This window comes from Orussus abietinus, unplaced genomic scaffold (genome assembly GCF_000612105.2).
Source record: "Orussus abietinus isolate OABI.00-Male unplaced genomic scaffold, Oabi_2.0 scaffold665, whole genome shotgun sequence".
Lineage (NCBI taxonomy): Eukaryota > Metazoa > Arthropoda > Insecta > Hymenoptera > Orussidae > Orussus > Orussus abietinus.
In genome coordinates this window covers 23427-37921 of record NW_019395460.1, presented here as the reverse complement: position 1 = coordinate 37921, position 14495 = coordinate 23427, and the positions used below count along the sequence as shown (strand labels likewise).

General features: G+C 41.5%; 2 protein-coding genes and 1 non-coding gene across 3 annotated transcripts; 2 read left to right on the top strand and 1 right to left on the bottom strand.

The window, feature by feature from the left end:
- The first annotated feature begins 691 nt into the window (after positions 1–691).
- LOC105698458 (chondroitin sulfate glucuronyltransferase) lies at positions 692–4077 on the top strand. The gene is made up of 6 exons (XM_012422743.1): positions 692–1819; positions 1913–2220; positions 2339–2929; positions 3052–3327; positions 3404–3587; positions 3648–4077. Exons 1-6 carry the CDS (start codon positions 1165–1167, stop codon positions 3941–3943), a joined length of 2310 nt encoding a protein of 769 aa, XP_012278166.1. The 5' UTR covers positions 692–1164; the 3' UTR covers positions 3944–4077.
- A 153-nt stretch (positions 4078–4230) lies between these two features.
- Positions 4231–6988, bottom strand: LOC105698466 (ell-associated factor Eaf). Its single transcript, XM_012422756.2, has 5 exons — positions 6501–6988; positions 5992–6223; positions 5444–5680; positions 5037–5314; positions 4231–4931 (listed from the first exon to the last, which is right to left on the bottom strand). Exons 1-5 carry the CDS (start codon positions 6649–6651, stop codon positions 4834–4836), a joined length of 996 nt encoding a protein of 331 aa, XP_012278179.1. The 5' UTR covers positions 6652–6988; the 3' UTR covers positions 4231–4833.
- A 4509-nt stretch (positions 6989–11497) lies between these two features.
- LOC111674264 lies at positions 11498–11690 on the top strand. Its single transcript, XR_002762322.1, has one exon. It is a non-coding gene; the product is annotated as a U2 spliceosomal RNA (small nuclear RNA).
- Positions 11691–14495: the final 2805 nt, after the last annotated feature.

The following is a 14495-nucleotide window of genomic DNA, read 5'->3' as shown; positions in this document are numbered from 1 at the left end:
TTAATTGTTTTTGTTTACAAATATTTATTTTCTTTAGGAAATCCATTCTGCCCCTCAGGCGATTCAAATTCCGCGCTGCTACCGCCGCTAGGACGCTGCACGACCGGACAGGGCAGTGCAAACAGGAGGAAACCATCGATGGAGTCCAGTGTACTCAACTTCGTAGGATGAAGAGATGCCGCCAAGGCAGAGCGAATTCTCGGCAGTTGACTGCCTTGATTGACTTCATGGAAAACAGAGCTGGCCCCAGAAAGCATGAATCCAGATGATTTCTGGCGTTTTACTTCGATTTCTTTATAATTATTGTACGAAAACGACAGGTGGAGTATGCCATTTGGTACAATACCCAATATAATTCGACACAGCTGTCAATATAAAAACGAACGTCGGCAACGGAGGCATTTACAAAAATCTTCTTTATCGACGTCGATCAAGTTCCTCGACGTGTTTCACTTCACCTTAACGAGGAGTCTTGTAGGGCTCGATAAACTACCGACACTCATCACGACATCTGTCGCTATATTAACGACGGTTGTTGCTTCAAGAAAGTTACAGAATAGGATTTGTCGTTACGGTGTCGCTTCGGTAGTCTAACGATAACGATAGCTGTTGTTACGAGTTACAGAATACGCCTCCAGAGGGACCAGGACCGGCGTCACAGTTAACATGTCATCTACCGAGTTCTCTACTTTATGCGTTGTCAACGCTCTTCCGCTGTATCTAATCCTCCTCAATCCTCCTTGATTAAGACATGGTTACTGCCTGAATTTAATAGTGAGGTTGATATATGTATTTCGCTCATGTTATCTGGATTGTATTGGTTTTACTACCTGCAGCGTACATTACGGAATGAACACTTGGAAAAGGTGTTCAATTTGATTTACACAGCCTCCATCTAAATATAAAATGTTTAGTACACGCTGTAGAAATTTCTCTTAAAATACTTTTGAGAATGTTATGACAACTCTTTAAATGGTGATTTCCATTGCGGGATTGAAGCATGAATTTTAGCAACTAACAGTTCAAAACATGAATTGTTCACAAAACAGTATTCCCTATATTTACTTCCTCTTTCCATGCTCTGCAGTGTTCACCAATAAATCCCAGAATTGTTTAGAAATGTCATTGATGATTGATTGACATTGGTAATTTTTAAATACTTCAATGCTGTTTAAAATGAGTCTGCTGTTCAGAGTATTTCTTTCATATTGCCGTACTAATAAATATTTAATAATTGGCATATGTTTGGGTTTGAGTTTGAGTTTGTTCTTAAGTCCACATAGGGCTGAAAATGAAAAGGAAAGAACACTTCCAGTTCAGACTACGCACCTCTTCAGTTTTATCGATGAATATGAACCTAGATTAAATGTCGAGACAAAACCACAACATGCTCAGAAAGCTGCAAAAGTATTCGTTAGACCTAGGTATTATTCAACAGAGCTTGGTATGCGTGATAAGCTTTTCGTTGGTATAATAACGAGTCTCGATTACCTGCACAGTCGAGCCATAGCTCTCAATAAAACAATTGCCCACATAGTAGACAAGGTGCGCTATTTTATTACAATTCCAGAGGGTATGAAACCCAATGTATCAATTCCTGGTATTGTGGGCTTTACTGACACAAGAACTGTTTTAAAACCATTTCATGTTATTAAATATATCAACGACAACTATTTAGAAGACTATGATTATTATTATCTTGTGAAAGATTCAACTTACATTAATGCAAGAAAATTAAAAGATATCGTAAGCAAGATAAGTGTTAGTCAAGATGTTCACATGGGCGTCTCTAGTGAGATCGAAGCACTATGTTCACTAGGTAATATTAATCACGATAAAAATCTTCTGCAATCATTTTTATGTACATATTTAATGTTTATACCAGATTAAACACTTTTCTTTTTTCTTCTAGATGCAGGCATACTACTCAGTAACTTGGTCGTACGAGAAATAAAGTCAAATCTGGATTGGTGCGTTAAAAATATATACTCAGACTCGGATGATATTAATTTTGGTAGATGTATTCTTCATTCCGTGCCAGTTCCCTGTATGAGTGAATTACAAGGTCAGACATTCCGGTCAACAAAACTTGCATCAACTTTTGATTTTGAGAACAGTCTTGCGGAGCTGATTTGGTCAAATAGTTTTGATAATTCTGTTTCGGTTTATCCAATTTATGATCATCTTACAATGTACAAAATGAATGCATATTTTGCCATGGTAAGTGTTTTCGATATTCAATGTTACTTTCATTTAGATAGAATCTTTTTACAGTGTATCAGAATTAAAATTTATTTAATTGTTAAATTAACTAATCGTAAATATGTATTAATTATAGTTGGCCTTGAAAAATGTACAAAAGGAAATTTCAAAGCTACGCAAGGAGATTCTGGAAACATCATACTTGGCTCCAGAAGAATACCAAAACATATCTTGGCCCATCGGTAATCAGTTGGGCAATAGAGCGTTAGGTCGTTATGATACGCTTCAGTGGATCTATTTTAATGAGACTCATACGTTTCTTGAGACCGATTTTGAAAACTTTCGTAACCTGCAAGGCAGTGCAAAAACAGATATCAATCATATTTTGAATACAGCTGTAAAACGAATTTCAAGAAAATATAATGGAGCCCTGGGTTTTAAAAAATTAATTAATGGTTATTACAAATTTGATGCTTCTCGAGGGATGGATTATATCCTTGATTTAAGCTTTATTGAGCTTAACACGGGTAAAGAATTATTGAAGAGGATAGAAGTTTGTAAACCATTGGGTAAAGTTGAAATTTTACCTGTGCCTTATGTCACTGAGAATACTCGAATCAATATGATCTTGATCGTGGACTCGTCAAAAAAGGAAGATTCCTTAAATTTTATGATGCATTACGCAGAAGCTTGCATGGAGAAGAAGGACAAGACATTCCTCTTAGTGGTAAATATTTATTTTTATTAAACTTGGGAACGAACTTTTGACTTGAACATTATGCACCGATAAAGTACATTATGAAGATAGAACATTTTATTTCAAAGAAATTCATTAATATCATGATATAGGTTCTTCTCTACGATCCAAATACACCATCAAAAGGAATGAAAGACATTTATCATGATGTGAAACAATTCGCATTATCGTTATCTGATAAGTATAAACAGGACCAACTGAAAGTGACCTGGCTTTCAATTCGACTACCAGTTGTTGCAAGTACGATAGAATTGGACCCAATGCTTAAAATCGCCATAGCTGACCTTAGTACAAAGAAGTTCTCTCCTGAGAGCCTCATTCTGTTTGTCGAAACATCAATTGAATTGAGGAATGATTACTTGAACAGGGTAAGTGCTCTGTGTTGTCCTTTTCTATTATTCAATCTATTAAAACAGTCTCTTTAAGAATTGTTTTTTCATTCAGGTTCGTATGAATACCATAAACCAATGGCAGATATATAGTCCGATTCCATTTTTTGAGTTTCATCCAGACGTTGCATATGCAGATGAAACAAATCATATAGATATGGATATTAATCGTAATCATGGCAGATATGATGAACACAATTTTAATAGTATATCATTCTACGTCAAAGACTACATCTCAAGTAAGTAAATAAAAGTAATATTTACGACATAAAATTATTGATTTATTTTTGTCATTTCAGTGCGTAAAACAGTAGAAGCAGAATTACCATTTGTACACACTGACAAGGACATCTCCCTGCTGTTAAAGTTATCTGAGCGTAATGTTGTGGGGTCTATTTTTGAACTATTTGTTAAATATAGTGATCTACATTCGTTCCGTGCTATCGAACCATTACTAAAGATTCGACATAAAAAACTTAATTGTGCTGCCACCTACAGCGATATTGTTTTTGAAGCCTGTGAGAAGCAGAGAAGCCTTCACCTAGGTCATAGAGGTCAACTGGCTAGATTAATATTGGATTACAGAGAGAAATAATGAATTTATCCCATTAGTACTCAATTTAAAAGATAAAAAGTTATCAAGATGAAAGCATATGTTGAAAACTGTCCCTATATTGTAAGAGATTATTTACTAATAGAATCAGTTCCTTAAATCTAAAACATTAGATTTATATATAATTGACGCTTATGCTTATCATAATACGTAAGTAATGACTGATATTCTTTCTAAAGTTAATTGCACTGTAAAAAAAGGATTTTACTGGAATACATGGTTCACTGTCCAGGGAAAGATAAGCACAATGAAGTACTAATGCAGAAAAGAAACCTGGTAAGATCATATTTATTCGCTCAAGAGAGGAGCTCACACGAGTACAGACAGTATGAGTTTAAAGAAATAAGGATTATTATAAAAGCCCTGTTACCTTATATGATAAAAAATGATTAAATTGATTTGTTCGATCCTTATGTAGTTTCTCACGATATCTCTGACCTCCTATTAAGGAAATTGTATTTGAAAACTCACGATTGGAAAACTAAAGAGTGTAATCCAATGCAAAAGGTTCAAAACGCATTGTAAACACATGCAATTAAAGAAACTCCTCCAGTGAAGTCTATTTTTTAGAGTTGAATGCATTCCTCCATTGTGACAACTCTAATTACAATATGTAACAATTAACTTATATTATTAAATAGCTTACAGCTCATAATGTATATTACAGAATAAATTAATTTCAAGACCACCTATCCCACTTTGAAGAGAAATCAAATTATGAAGGCTCTTGAATCAAAATAAGATGCATACTTAAAAAAAAGAAAACTGATGTTGAGCTTCCCCTAAACATTTTCCCAAGACCAAATTCATTTAAATTGTCTACTTTGTCTGCCATGAGTTCAACTTTAAGGAATGCCTTAATAATCCTATCCTCAATCACTGTCAGATTCTGACTCTGATAGCTGCAGATCATCATTGAGGAGATTGTCTGGCATTGATAATGACGGTGAAGACGTATCATTGACATCTCCTGTGATATTGGAGAATTATATTAGTTAAGAACATCGGTGTACTGGTTGAAAACTATCAAAATCGTTTAACAATTTAGTTTAAGATGACAAAATGAAATAATTACCATTGATGGGCATGGGTACTCGAATCCTATCTGCTTCGGAATCACTGTCAGAACTATCGGAACTGGAGGTACTGGAACTTGAATCGCTTAGAGCACATTCATCACTATCCATGGTAGCAACTGGTTTAACTGTAGTACCAGGTGAAGAAATCCCAGATGTCAAGCAATGTGGAGAAGAAGACGGAAGAGACGAAGTGGGAGCATAGTCCTCATTCTCGATACCTATTATAGGAAGACTGGCCAAAGTTGATGGAACTGTAGATGTTGGTGCCGATACACTGGAAAAATATAACTTTAATAAATTTGAAAAATTATTTCATTAACTACCATCTGAATGCTATTATTTGTACAACAAAATCTGCTGCATGAAGGAAACTTAAAGTAATAATGCTCTTAAATTAATGCACCTGCTATTTGGCAAATTGGGGGGACTTTTCCCATGATACGGTGATAATTGATGTGGACTGTGTGGCTGCTTAGGGTGCAACTGGATCGAAGGTTCCCTCTTTTTTCCACTGGCGACCTTCGTCCTTCCGGTCGCTCTACCATGAGTTGGGCTTCTTCTAAATTCAACTGGTGTAATTGGTCGATTTCCGTTATTAGACGAGGGCACAGTCAAGAAAGACTGTGTCTTTGTTTCTGCTCTGTAACAAATGTATTTTTTTAATGTGTATAAGGATAACACCACCAGTAAAAAATGTCAAGTATCTAACAACTTTTCTGTTATGTGACAGATTTTAGGATAGTAGAGTAAGATAAGGTAATAAGATAGAAGTATAGCACTAGTAATAGATAGAATTGTATAGTGCTCTATATTTTTTATCAGCAGTGTAATGGTAATTGGCAGTTCTGATTAAAAGATTAAATAATTTTTTTAAATGAAAGCAAATGTTCTGTTTCTTTTAAATAAATTGATTCACTTAATATTATGAAAATATTTTAAACATTTTTTTACCTGGTCTTTTTTACTTGTATATTTGATGATAACTTTTCTAATGTTATTTCTCCAGTGACTCTGTCAATGATCAAAACACATTCTTTATGATATGGTCGCTGTGAACCTTTGAATACAGTATGTGGAATACCAGCCCCATCAAGATGTGGAACGGTTACAGTCATTGTATTGTTAGTTCCAACATCGACTCTAGCCATTTTAGAGACATCCACGCTAGCTGGTTTAAAGTCATCTGAAATAAATTAATACTCGTCAAAGTAACAAGGTTCCACATATAAATACATTAAAGCTATAATTTATAAAGGTTAATAACATGTATTACAAGGACTAGACTATTATAAAATACAATAAATCACAGTTAATAGTTGGTAAAATTGTTCGCACAGAAATTAAAATAGGTACAAGAGACAGTGTAAGAAGGGGCAAATAACTAAAGTTGACACCAGCAAGTAACGCAAGGAAAAGTCATAATTGAAGATTCTAATTTCAATAGAATATATTTAACTTACATTTTAATGTATGAAATGCAGTAGACCTGTTGCTGGTGAAGGTTGGTCCGAGCTTGAGTTGTCGAACCTCTGGTCCAAGACCAAGTCTCTCGGCCATATCACCACCAATGTTCTGAAAATTAGGATCTGAAGTTGAAGTAACTGATCTCATTGCAGTGAACTGTTCCTTCCAGTATACTTAATTCCGGGAAATTGCGCCAGTTAAAGACCCGTTTACGATTTCTCTTTAATCGCCAGCACGTTGAAATATGGCAGGTGCAGCTGCGGACATCTTTTGGTAACAGCTGCTCTGATAAATATCCCTAGACTCGCCCGTACGTGCTCAATAGAATAAAGCTATATATCTTTTTGATAATTCAGACTAAAACAATGTTCGTAGAACAACCAAATAAGGAATTCGTGAAGTAATCGCCTTGTACAAATACATACGACCCCATACCATATTTCCCAGTGACCTAATTTTCCACTGAATCCCCATCAGTGTTGCTAGATTTTATTTCAGAAAATTCGTGGAAAGTGGTGGGGGGACAGCAGAGAAATCCGTATAAATCCGTATAACCTAAATATACTGGCGGACTTGCTGCACCCGCCGGCCGTGCAGCGTACTAGCAGCGGGAGCAGCGCGGAATTTGAATCGCCCAAGGGGCAAAATGTATTTCCCAAAGAAAATAAATATTTATAANTGCGGTAACTCAGGCGCGACCTGGAAGTTCGTGGCGCATACCAACTTGCCGGAACACCGTGTAACCAGTGTCCATTAACCGGGTAATGGATCCCCGAAGACGTGAATATTTTTAGCTGGAGGTAAATACGACCCTATAATAAATATTTTCTAATAGTAATTAATACTCTTTAGCTTGAACTTTGAAGTTGATTGAAAAAAAAAGTTATTTAAACAAAGAAGCCTAAAGTATAAATAACAAAATTAACGTTCTCTTAAATTCTCAATGTACCCGGTAACTTACGGTATGTTTCACAGTTACCTTCTCCAATTTAATGTTACCGAGAATTTTCGAACTCTAACTGTGACGAACACGACAAATGAACGAGGGAGTAGGTTCCGGGCCCGTAGCGCCCGGAACCTACCCCCGGAAGCGGAAACTCTCAAAGAAAACTCATAATACTAGGCCCGAATGATCTCTGCCTCGACGATAGTCGCGGTGCGGTCGGCTAGCACAGAGCGCTTGCGCCAGATTCGGAGAGGGCGGAGTAAGACTAGACTACGGGATTGAGGAGAAACTCAAATCGGGGAAATATGGGAGAATCCAGCCCAGAAAATCAAAAATAGAAATCAAGAAAATTTAACAGACTTATTCGAATAAAAGGATTAGAAAAATCAGTTACCGAAAATTTAGCCCGCTGCCAATAGATAATTACACAAGAGACGACCGGGTTCGACAGAAGGCCACCCCAAAGGAAATCCGATCAGAACTGTAACAATTCGAAAGCGAGGCAGTTCGCAATAAACTCGATCTGGCAAATATAAAAAAAGAAATCCACGGCTACTTGGCGCCGGGAAAGACAAAGAGCGAGAAAAGTCCGAATCGGGAAACTCGAAAATAAATTTGACTTAAATTCAAAAAGAAAGGATCGCTAAGGCTGAAATTTAATTCATCAAGACAATAATATGCGCTCGCTTACATGGACTGCTGGAATTAACGTTACGCCTGAAAATGCTACTCTCAATTAATTACGCGACCTAATCTCGACACTTCTCGAACTTTAAATTACATAACTTTAATCACAAAAATTACTCGAAGGATGAGTCGCAAAGTTAATCTCAAAATTAAATGCAAAAATTACGGTTACAACCGGAAGAGAAACGAGTTTTCCGGGAGAAAAAATGGGTTGCGGACGCAGGCGGCCCCGCGGTCACCACGCGGCTTCTCCGCCTCCGACCCCGAGGGAAAGACAATAGACAATCCTATGACTCGAATTCTGGCCGCGACAAAAAGACTATAAATTCGCACACTAGAAAAATCCTCGTGCCGAAAACCAAAACCGTTCCCAAATTTTCGCGAGAGACGATCAATCTCAAAAGTCAACTTTTCTCGCCGGAGGCCCAAACCGTTCACAAACCTACGCGAGAAAAGATAAATTTATTACACTCGAAAAACACCGTCTCGACGGAGACCAAAACCGTTCACAAATCTCCGCCAGACAAAGAACGCTAAAGTTTCGCGGTCAGATACTAGAAATTTCCGAGTTACGCGCTCCTATTCAAAATGACGTGACGGAAAACTACCGGACATAGAAAATTATGGGACACGACGCAAAAAAAAAAAAGTCGCCCTTGTGTCCGCTCGAAAAATCCCGCGGCTTCCCGAGAGGCTAACCCAAAGCCCGATTTCCGTCTGCCGTAGACCCCACCAGGGCAAATCGGAAGATCGCCCGCGTGAGACTTATGAAGGAAACGTACCGACTCCGCGGTACGTTTCCACTCACCGGTGCGACACTATCCGGGCCCCACGGCTTCACGACATTTCTTGGCGACTCTAACTTATCTCCCGACGTTGGGAGTTCTCGACCGGGCACGTGATACTTACTTCGACTTAGATAATTCGTCGCCGCTCGCCGGCCCCTCGGCTGAGTCCCTTGCTGAACCGGGAAGTCCTTAGGTCCTCGGCGACAATAGACAATTTCCGCAAAGGCTCAGATAATCACAAGTTAAAGAAAACTTCTTGAAGCGTAGATCTAGTTCTCGCAGGCAGAGAAGATCGGAGCCCTCCGTGCGCTGTCATAAGTAGGGATTCGGCTGGCCGGTCCGAATCCTAATCGGCGTCGTTAATTGGTCGAGATGCTCCTTGATATCTTGATTTTGGCGGGCTCGGCGTGCGTTAGCTCACTTCCTGAGGCCGAGGGTTGCGGTGGCGCGGCCGTAGCGAGCGGTGGCCCGTCGGGCCCCGGCGCGCCGAGATGTTCGCGGCGGCCGAAATTTTCCACTCTGGGAGACTCTGGCTCATCCAGAGCAGATCATCGGACAAGCCCCGGGTACTCCGGTGAGGATGGAGTCGGGCTCCTTGCCCGGAAGTTATTGTTCCTTCCCGGGGCACGGCATTTCCTCCCCCCTTGTCGGTGGCAGCCAAGGTCTTCTCGAGAGCTCTCACCTCCTGGTCCGGCTCCTGACCGGGTAGTCTTGGGGCTCCTGCGAGTGGCCATACCCGAGCCCCCACGGCCTGTCTACCCCCCCCCCCCCCCCCCCAGGCAAGGCCCCCAGGGAGTGTAGGGGGACCAACACGACCCTCCGGGTCAGCCCGATGGTCTGGCTGTGGCATCGCAATCGGTATTGCCAGTCCTAGATATGCTCATCGTGGTTTCCTCGACGGCTTCGCTCTTAAAGCCGGGGCGACGAGCGGTAAGGCGTACGTGCGGCATCCGAGAGGTCGATGATACTCCGGTCTGACGACCGGAGCCTCACTACGCATTACAGAAATTTGGCGAATCCTCGAACACTTCGCCAAATATTCATTCCAAATATTCCTGCGAGTGCTCGAGAGCGTTCCCGGGAACTCTGAAAATGAATGGATAATTTTTGTTGACGATGCGATGGACATTATCCGATAATTGCTGGGTCCCTTGGAGGGCCACTAGACCCGGAGATTCCGCGAGAACCCGCACCTCAGGTAGAGCATTCGCTTGTCTGAGGGGTAGGCCGGGATTTCCGGCAGGAGGGGATGTGTGGCGATGAACGGAGATGACTGATCGACTTAGGTCGATTGAGAGACAAGGAGAGAGGATGTAGTAAGTGATCGTTCGGGCAGCGCGGAACGATAAAATGTGAAGAAAGTGTGAAGTGCGTGCTGTCGACAAAGAAAGAAGAGGCGGCCATCCTAGGAGGGCCGCTGAGGAGACACCAAGAAAAGATGGAAGCTCAGGTAATCATGCGGGGCGGGCCCGTTGGGACCGCTGCGTGGGCACCGAGGGTTCGGGAAGAAGACGACTTCGGCGGTCCGCAGCGGTTGGTGCGACTGGGCCGTGGCTCTCCCGGGTTTCTTCCCCGGTCGGCTTCCGGAGCCCGCTCGGGGGGGCTGTCATGGGGCCTTGGTGCCTCGAGATCGGCGCTGCGGGTGACCCGGGCGTGTGGCGCACCTCATTTGGGGCTGTGCTCCATGGGGTCGCGTGTCCGTGTCCGGGTCCGGCGGCTGGGCCGTGACGGGTCGGTTCGGAACTCCCCTTGGCTGGGCGGGATCGACGCGGGGTGGACCGATCGGGGTGCGCGATTCGCGGTTGGAGGTGTCTCATAAGTGAGACGGGCATCACGCTGTGGCGCCAGTAATGTTTAACGTTGCGGTAACTCAGGCGCGACCTGGAAGTTCGTGGCGCATACCAACTTGCCGGAACACCGTGTAACCAGTGTCCATTAACCGGGTAATGGATCCCCGAAGACCGCGCGAAGTTGGTCCTCGAGGAGCTCGCAGTTGGCCTTGGCCAGTCAAGTACAATGACATTCGGTGGGGTCTTCTTCCCTTCCCTTTCCCCGTCGTGGTTCCGGGATGAGCTCCTCGAGACCGACGCGAAGGGTCCAAGGATGGTTCTTCAAGGATTAAAACTCGGCATTGACTAGCTCGTGAAAAGTACGAGATAGAATTACTATAAATAAATTTTTGTAAAAAATAAGTTAAAGGTGTAGTCGTTTAATAAGTACAGGACAGAAGCGTAATTGTAATACGAGTAAGCTCCACTCGGGGACGAGCATAAAATTTTGTTGATAATTCTTAAAAATCACCTCCGCTTGTTTGTCGATTTTTAGTAACAATTCTTATCCATTTTGGCCGTTAAATTAATAACTGTCATATCTGGCGTATGGACACGTGGTTTTTGCTTACATATAGCATTGCCGGCCAGGTGATCGCTCCGTCAGGGGGGAACCGGTCTGGAGCGCACGAGGGCCGGCGTGGCGCAGTGAATGTTGGGTTTCGCCGCTAGGCGTCGCAGCGCTCCCGCAAGCTACCCGTCACTCGCTAGACATTAAGGGCACGCAGGGAGCGGGGGTCAGTATCGCTTCTCGGCTCATTGAGCTAAGATCAAATGTGTAGTATCTGTTCTTATCAGCTTAATTTCTGATACACCCCTCATGTAGGGGTCGGAAAATTGAACTGATTTTTGAGCTATGGCTGGAGGTTAGGGGCTTGCCCCGCTTCGGCCGCGGTCGACCTGGCATTGCACTATCGCCAGGTTCGGCTTCTTATTTATTCAAACATAGAAATAAACAGCGAAAAGCGGTATTGACTGAGGAAAACTCCTCAATGAAAAGTACAAATTTCATTTTTTTGGGGTCGCGTGTTCGTGTTCGGGTCCGGCGGCTGGGCCGTGACGGGTCGGTTTGGAACTTCCCTTGGCTTGGGGGGGTCGTCGCGGGGTGGACCGATCGGGGTGCGCGATTCGCGGTTGGAGGGTGTCTCAAGTGAGACGGGCATTACGCTGTGGCGCCAGTAATGCCCGACGGCGTGTCCATCCCGGGCTGATAGCCTTGACGAGCCTGGGAGACCAAGACCAGACCGTGGTTATCTCGTAAAGACCTGCAAGAGGATCGAGACCGGGTAGCCGATCAATCACCGACAAGGGTGAAAAACAAGAAATAAACGCGATTTGCATTTTTTATGGTTCTGAACATTTGTTCAACTTTAACTGGAGCCCTCTACCCATCGAAATCTCAAGGTGGTGGTCTAAGGTTCTCCTATATTTCTTGTGGAGTAATTTCCTTGTCTTCTATCCCATGTAGCACCATGACTTTAAATATTTTAAAATTTGGGATATACGTTGCATATTCCTTGTTAGGGAAAATGGGATTACGGTTTGCATACTCTACGTATGCATTGGCGTCCTTCGGGTCTATAAAGAAGACGAAAAGCAATTGCGTCACAGGCTTCTTCAGGCTGTATGCAGATCTCAAAATATTTGGGATTTTATTTGAGCATAACTTACCTAATAGAAGGGCACTTTTTTCAGTCTTTTCAACGAAAAGACTGTACATTGTACTCAGTCTATCTGTATTTACTTGGTACGGTTCATTATGTTCATCTTTATATCTATTTTTTAGTTGTCTTTTTATAAAATTTTCTTGGTTGTCTGGGGTCTGTTTTTGGGTTGGAGATGCGTTTTTTTCAACGCGATTAGTGTGGGTAGGCACTTTTTGTGTGTAGTATTTTCCTCATCGTTTATTGTAATTGTACGCTTTTTTGTCCCCTTTGTGTCCTTTGTTAAGCTGGGCGGCCGTTTGTCTTTTGTCATGTTGAGGTTACGTTTTGAATAAGCGTGTTCCATGGCTTGAGATTTCTTATTACACTATTTTTTCGTATAGGTAAATTCAAAGCTTTGAAACTTACCGAAGCTATATTAACCACTTGCGCTACAAAGACGTGCCACGCACGTCGAGATGCTTTTGTTCCAAAACTGCCAGCGACATGTATACCGCGTCAATAGGCATTTGTCGCAGAAACAAAATCGATGTGTCCGACGCGTCGGCTAACACTTGGATCGTTCATTATTCGAGCTACAGTTCCAGAGTGCACAACATCGCGTAGCGTTATCGATATCTTGGAAATATTTCAGAATCGATAGAGTATGTTGTACGGATGTTATACCGCATGTTATATTGTAGAGCGCGGCACGGCAACCGAAAGTTAAATCGTAGCGCAAGTGGTTAAACTGTAAAGCTAAATAACTTTGTAACGAAATAGAACGAAATAAACAACACTATAACTAGAAGAAACTGGGTTCATTCTTCGAATAAGTATGAATGTCAAACCTTCGTTTTCGGTTAGAGAATCTCCAAAAATAACTTTGGGACTAAATATAACGAAATAAACAACATAATAACTATAGAAAAAACTTTATAATTTATTCCGTTGATCATATCTCACGCAAGTGGTGTGTGTGCCATGATCCATCTTTATACGCCGATTCGGGAGCTTGCAGCATATCCAAAAACTATCTGAAGGAGATGCGGCACGATAATGTATACACTGGCGAGTATGAATGGTTTCCCTGCGGACTTGCTGCTCCTCCCCCCGGACACGCAGTGTACTAGCGGCGGAAGCAGCGCGGAATTTGAATCGCCAACGCGGCAGTATGCATTTCCCAAAGAAAATTAATGTTTATTAACAAACAAACTTAATAAAAATTAATGAAACATTATTCTTAAATGTCCTTGACCTGCTTAACGTAGATATCGTTAAATGATTAGTTACAGAATTTCTTAAATTATCCATCCATCCATCCATCCATTAAAACAAAGTATGAATATTATCTTAAGTTAAATAAAAATGGTGTACTAATATTTATACGGTTAAATGCTATAGGGACGTTTTTATCGCATCCACTTTCGGACATGGAAACTGAATCATGATTTCATGTCTCTTATATATTTACGTTCTACACCTTTCTCTGTATACCTCGAATAAATGAACACATGTAAATAATTAAATGAACATGTAAATGAGCACACGTAAATATATTAAGTCTTTTTTCATGCTGGTCTTTCATAAACGCAAATCTGAGTAACTATTTCAATTGAATTCATTCGAAAAAGGTATCTAAAATGTAAAATACCATTTTCTATTTTGTATTTGAAATAAGAACAAAAAACATAATTTGGATTTCCTATTTTGAATAGGTTTTCAATCTATTTTCATTTAACATTAAATACTTCTAGAGAAAATACGTATATAGCCAAATTATACTTAACATATATGCATATTAATGTAGTGTATATGCACATGAGTTGTAACGTGGCGGATCGTGTGGCCTCCTCCATGTTTCAAAGCGATGCCCCTTTCGGGCCGAGGGTCTCCGAGGTACAGAGAGAGAGGCCGCAGGACTTGGCGGTTTAAAAAGGGCTCAAGGCAGGTGTCTCCACGAGGAGGGAGCGCCGTACTAATGAGAGCTCTTGTGTCAGGCCGCGATGTTGGGAAATGCGGACCCTCCCGGACCTTTAAGGACGTGGCGGAGTCGACCGGGCCGACTGTAGCGCGTTCACAAGGTCAGGACACGTAG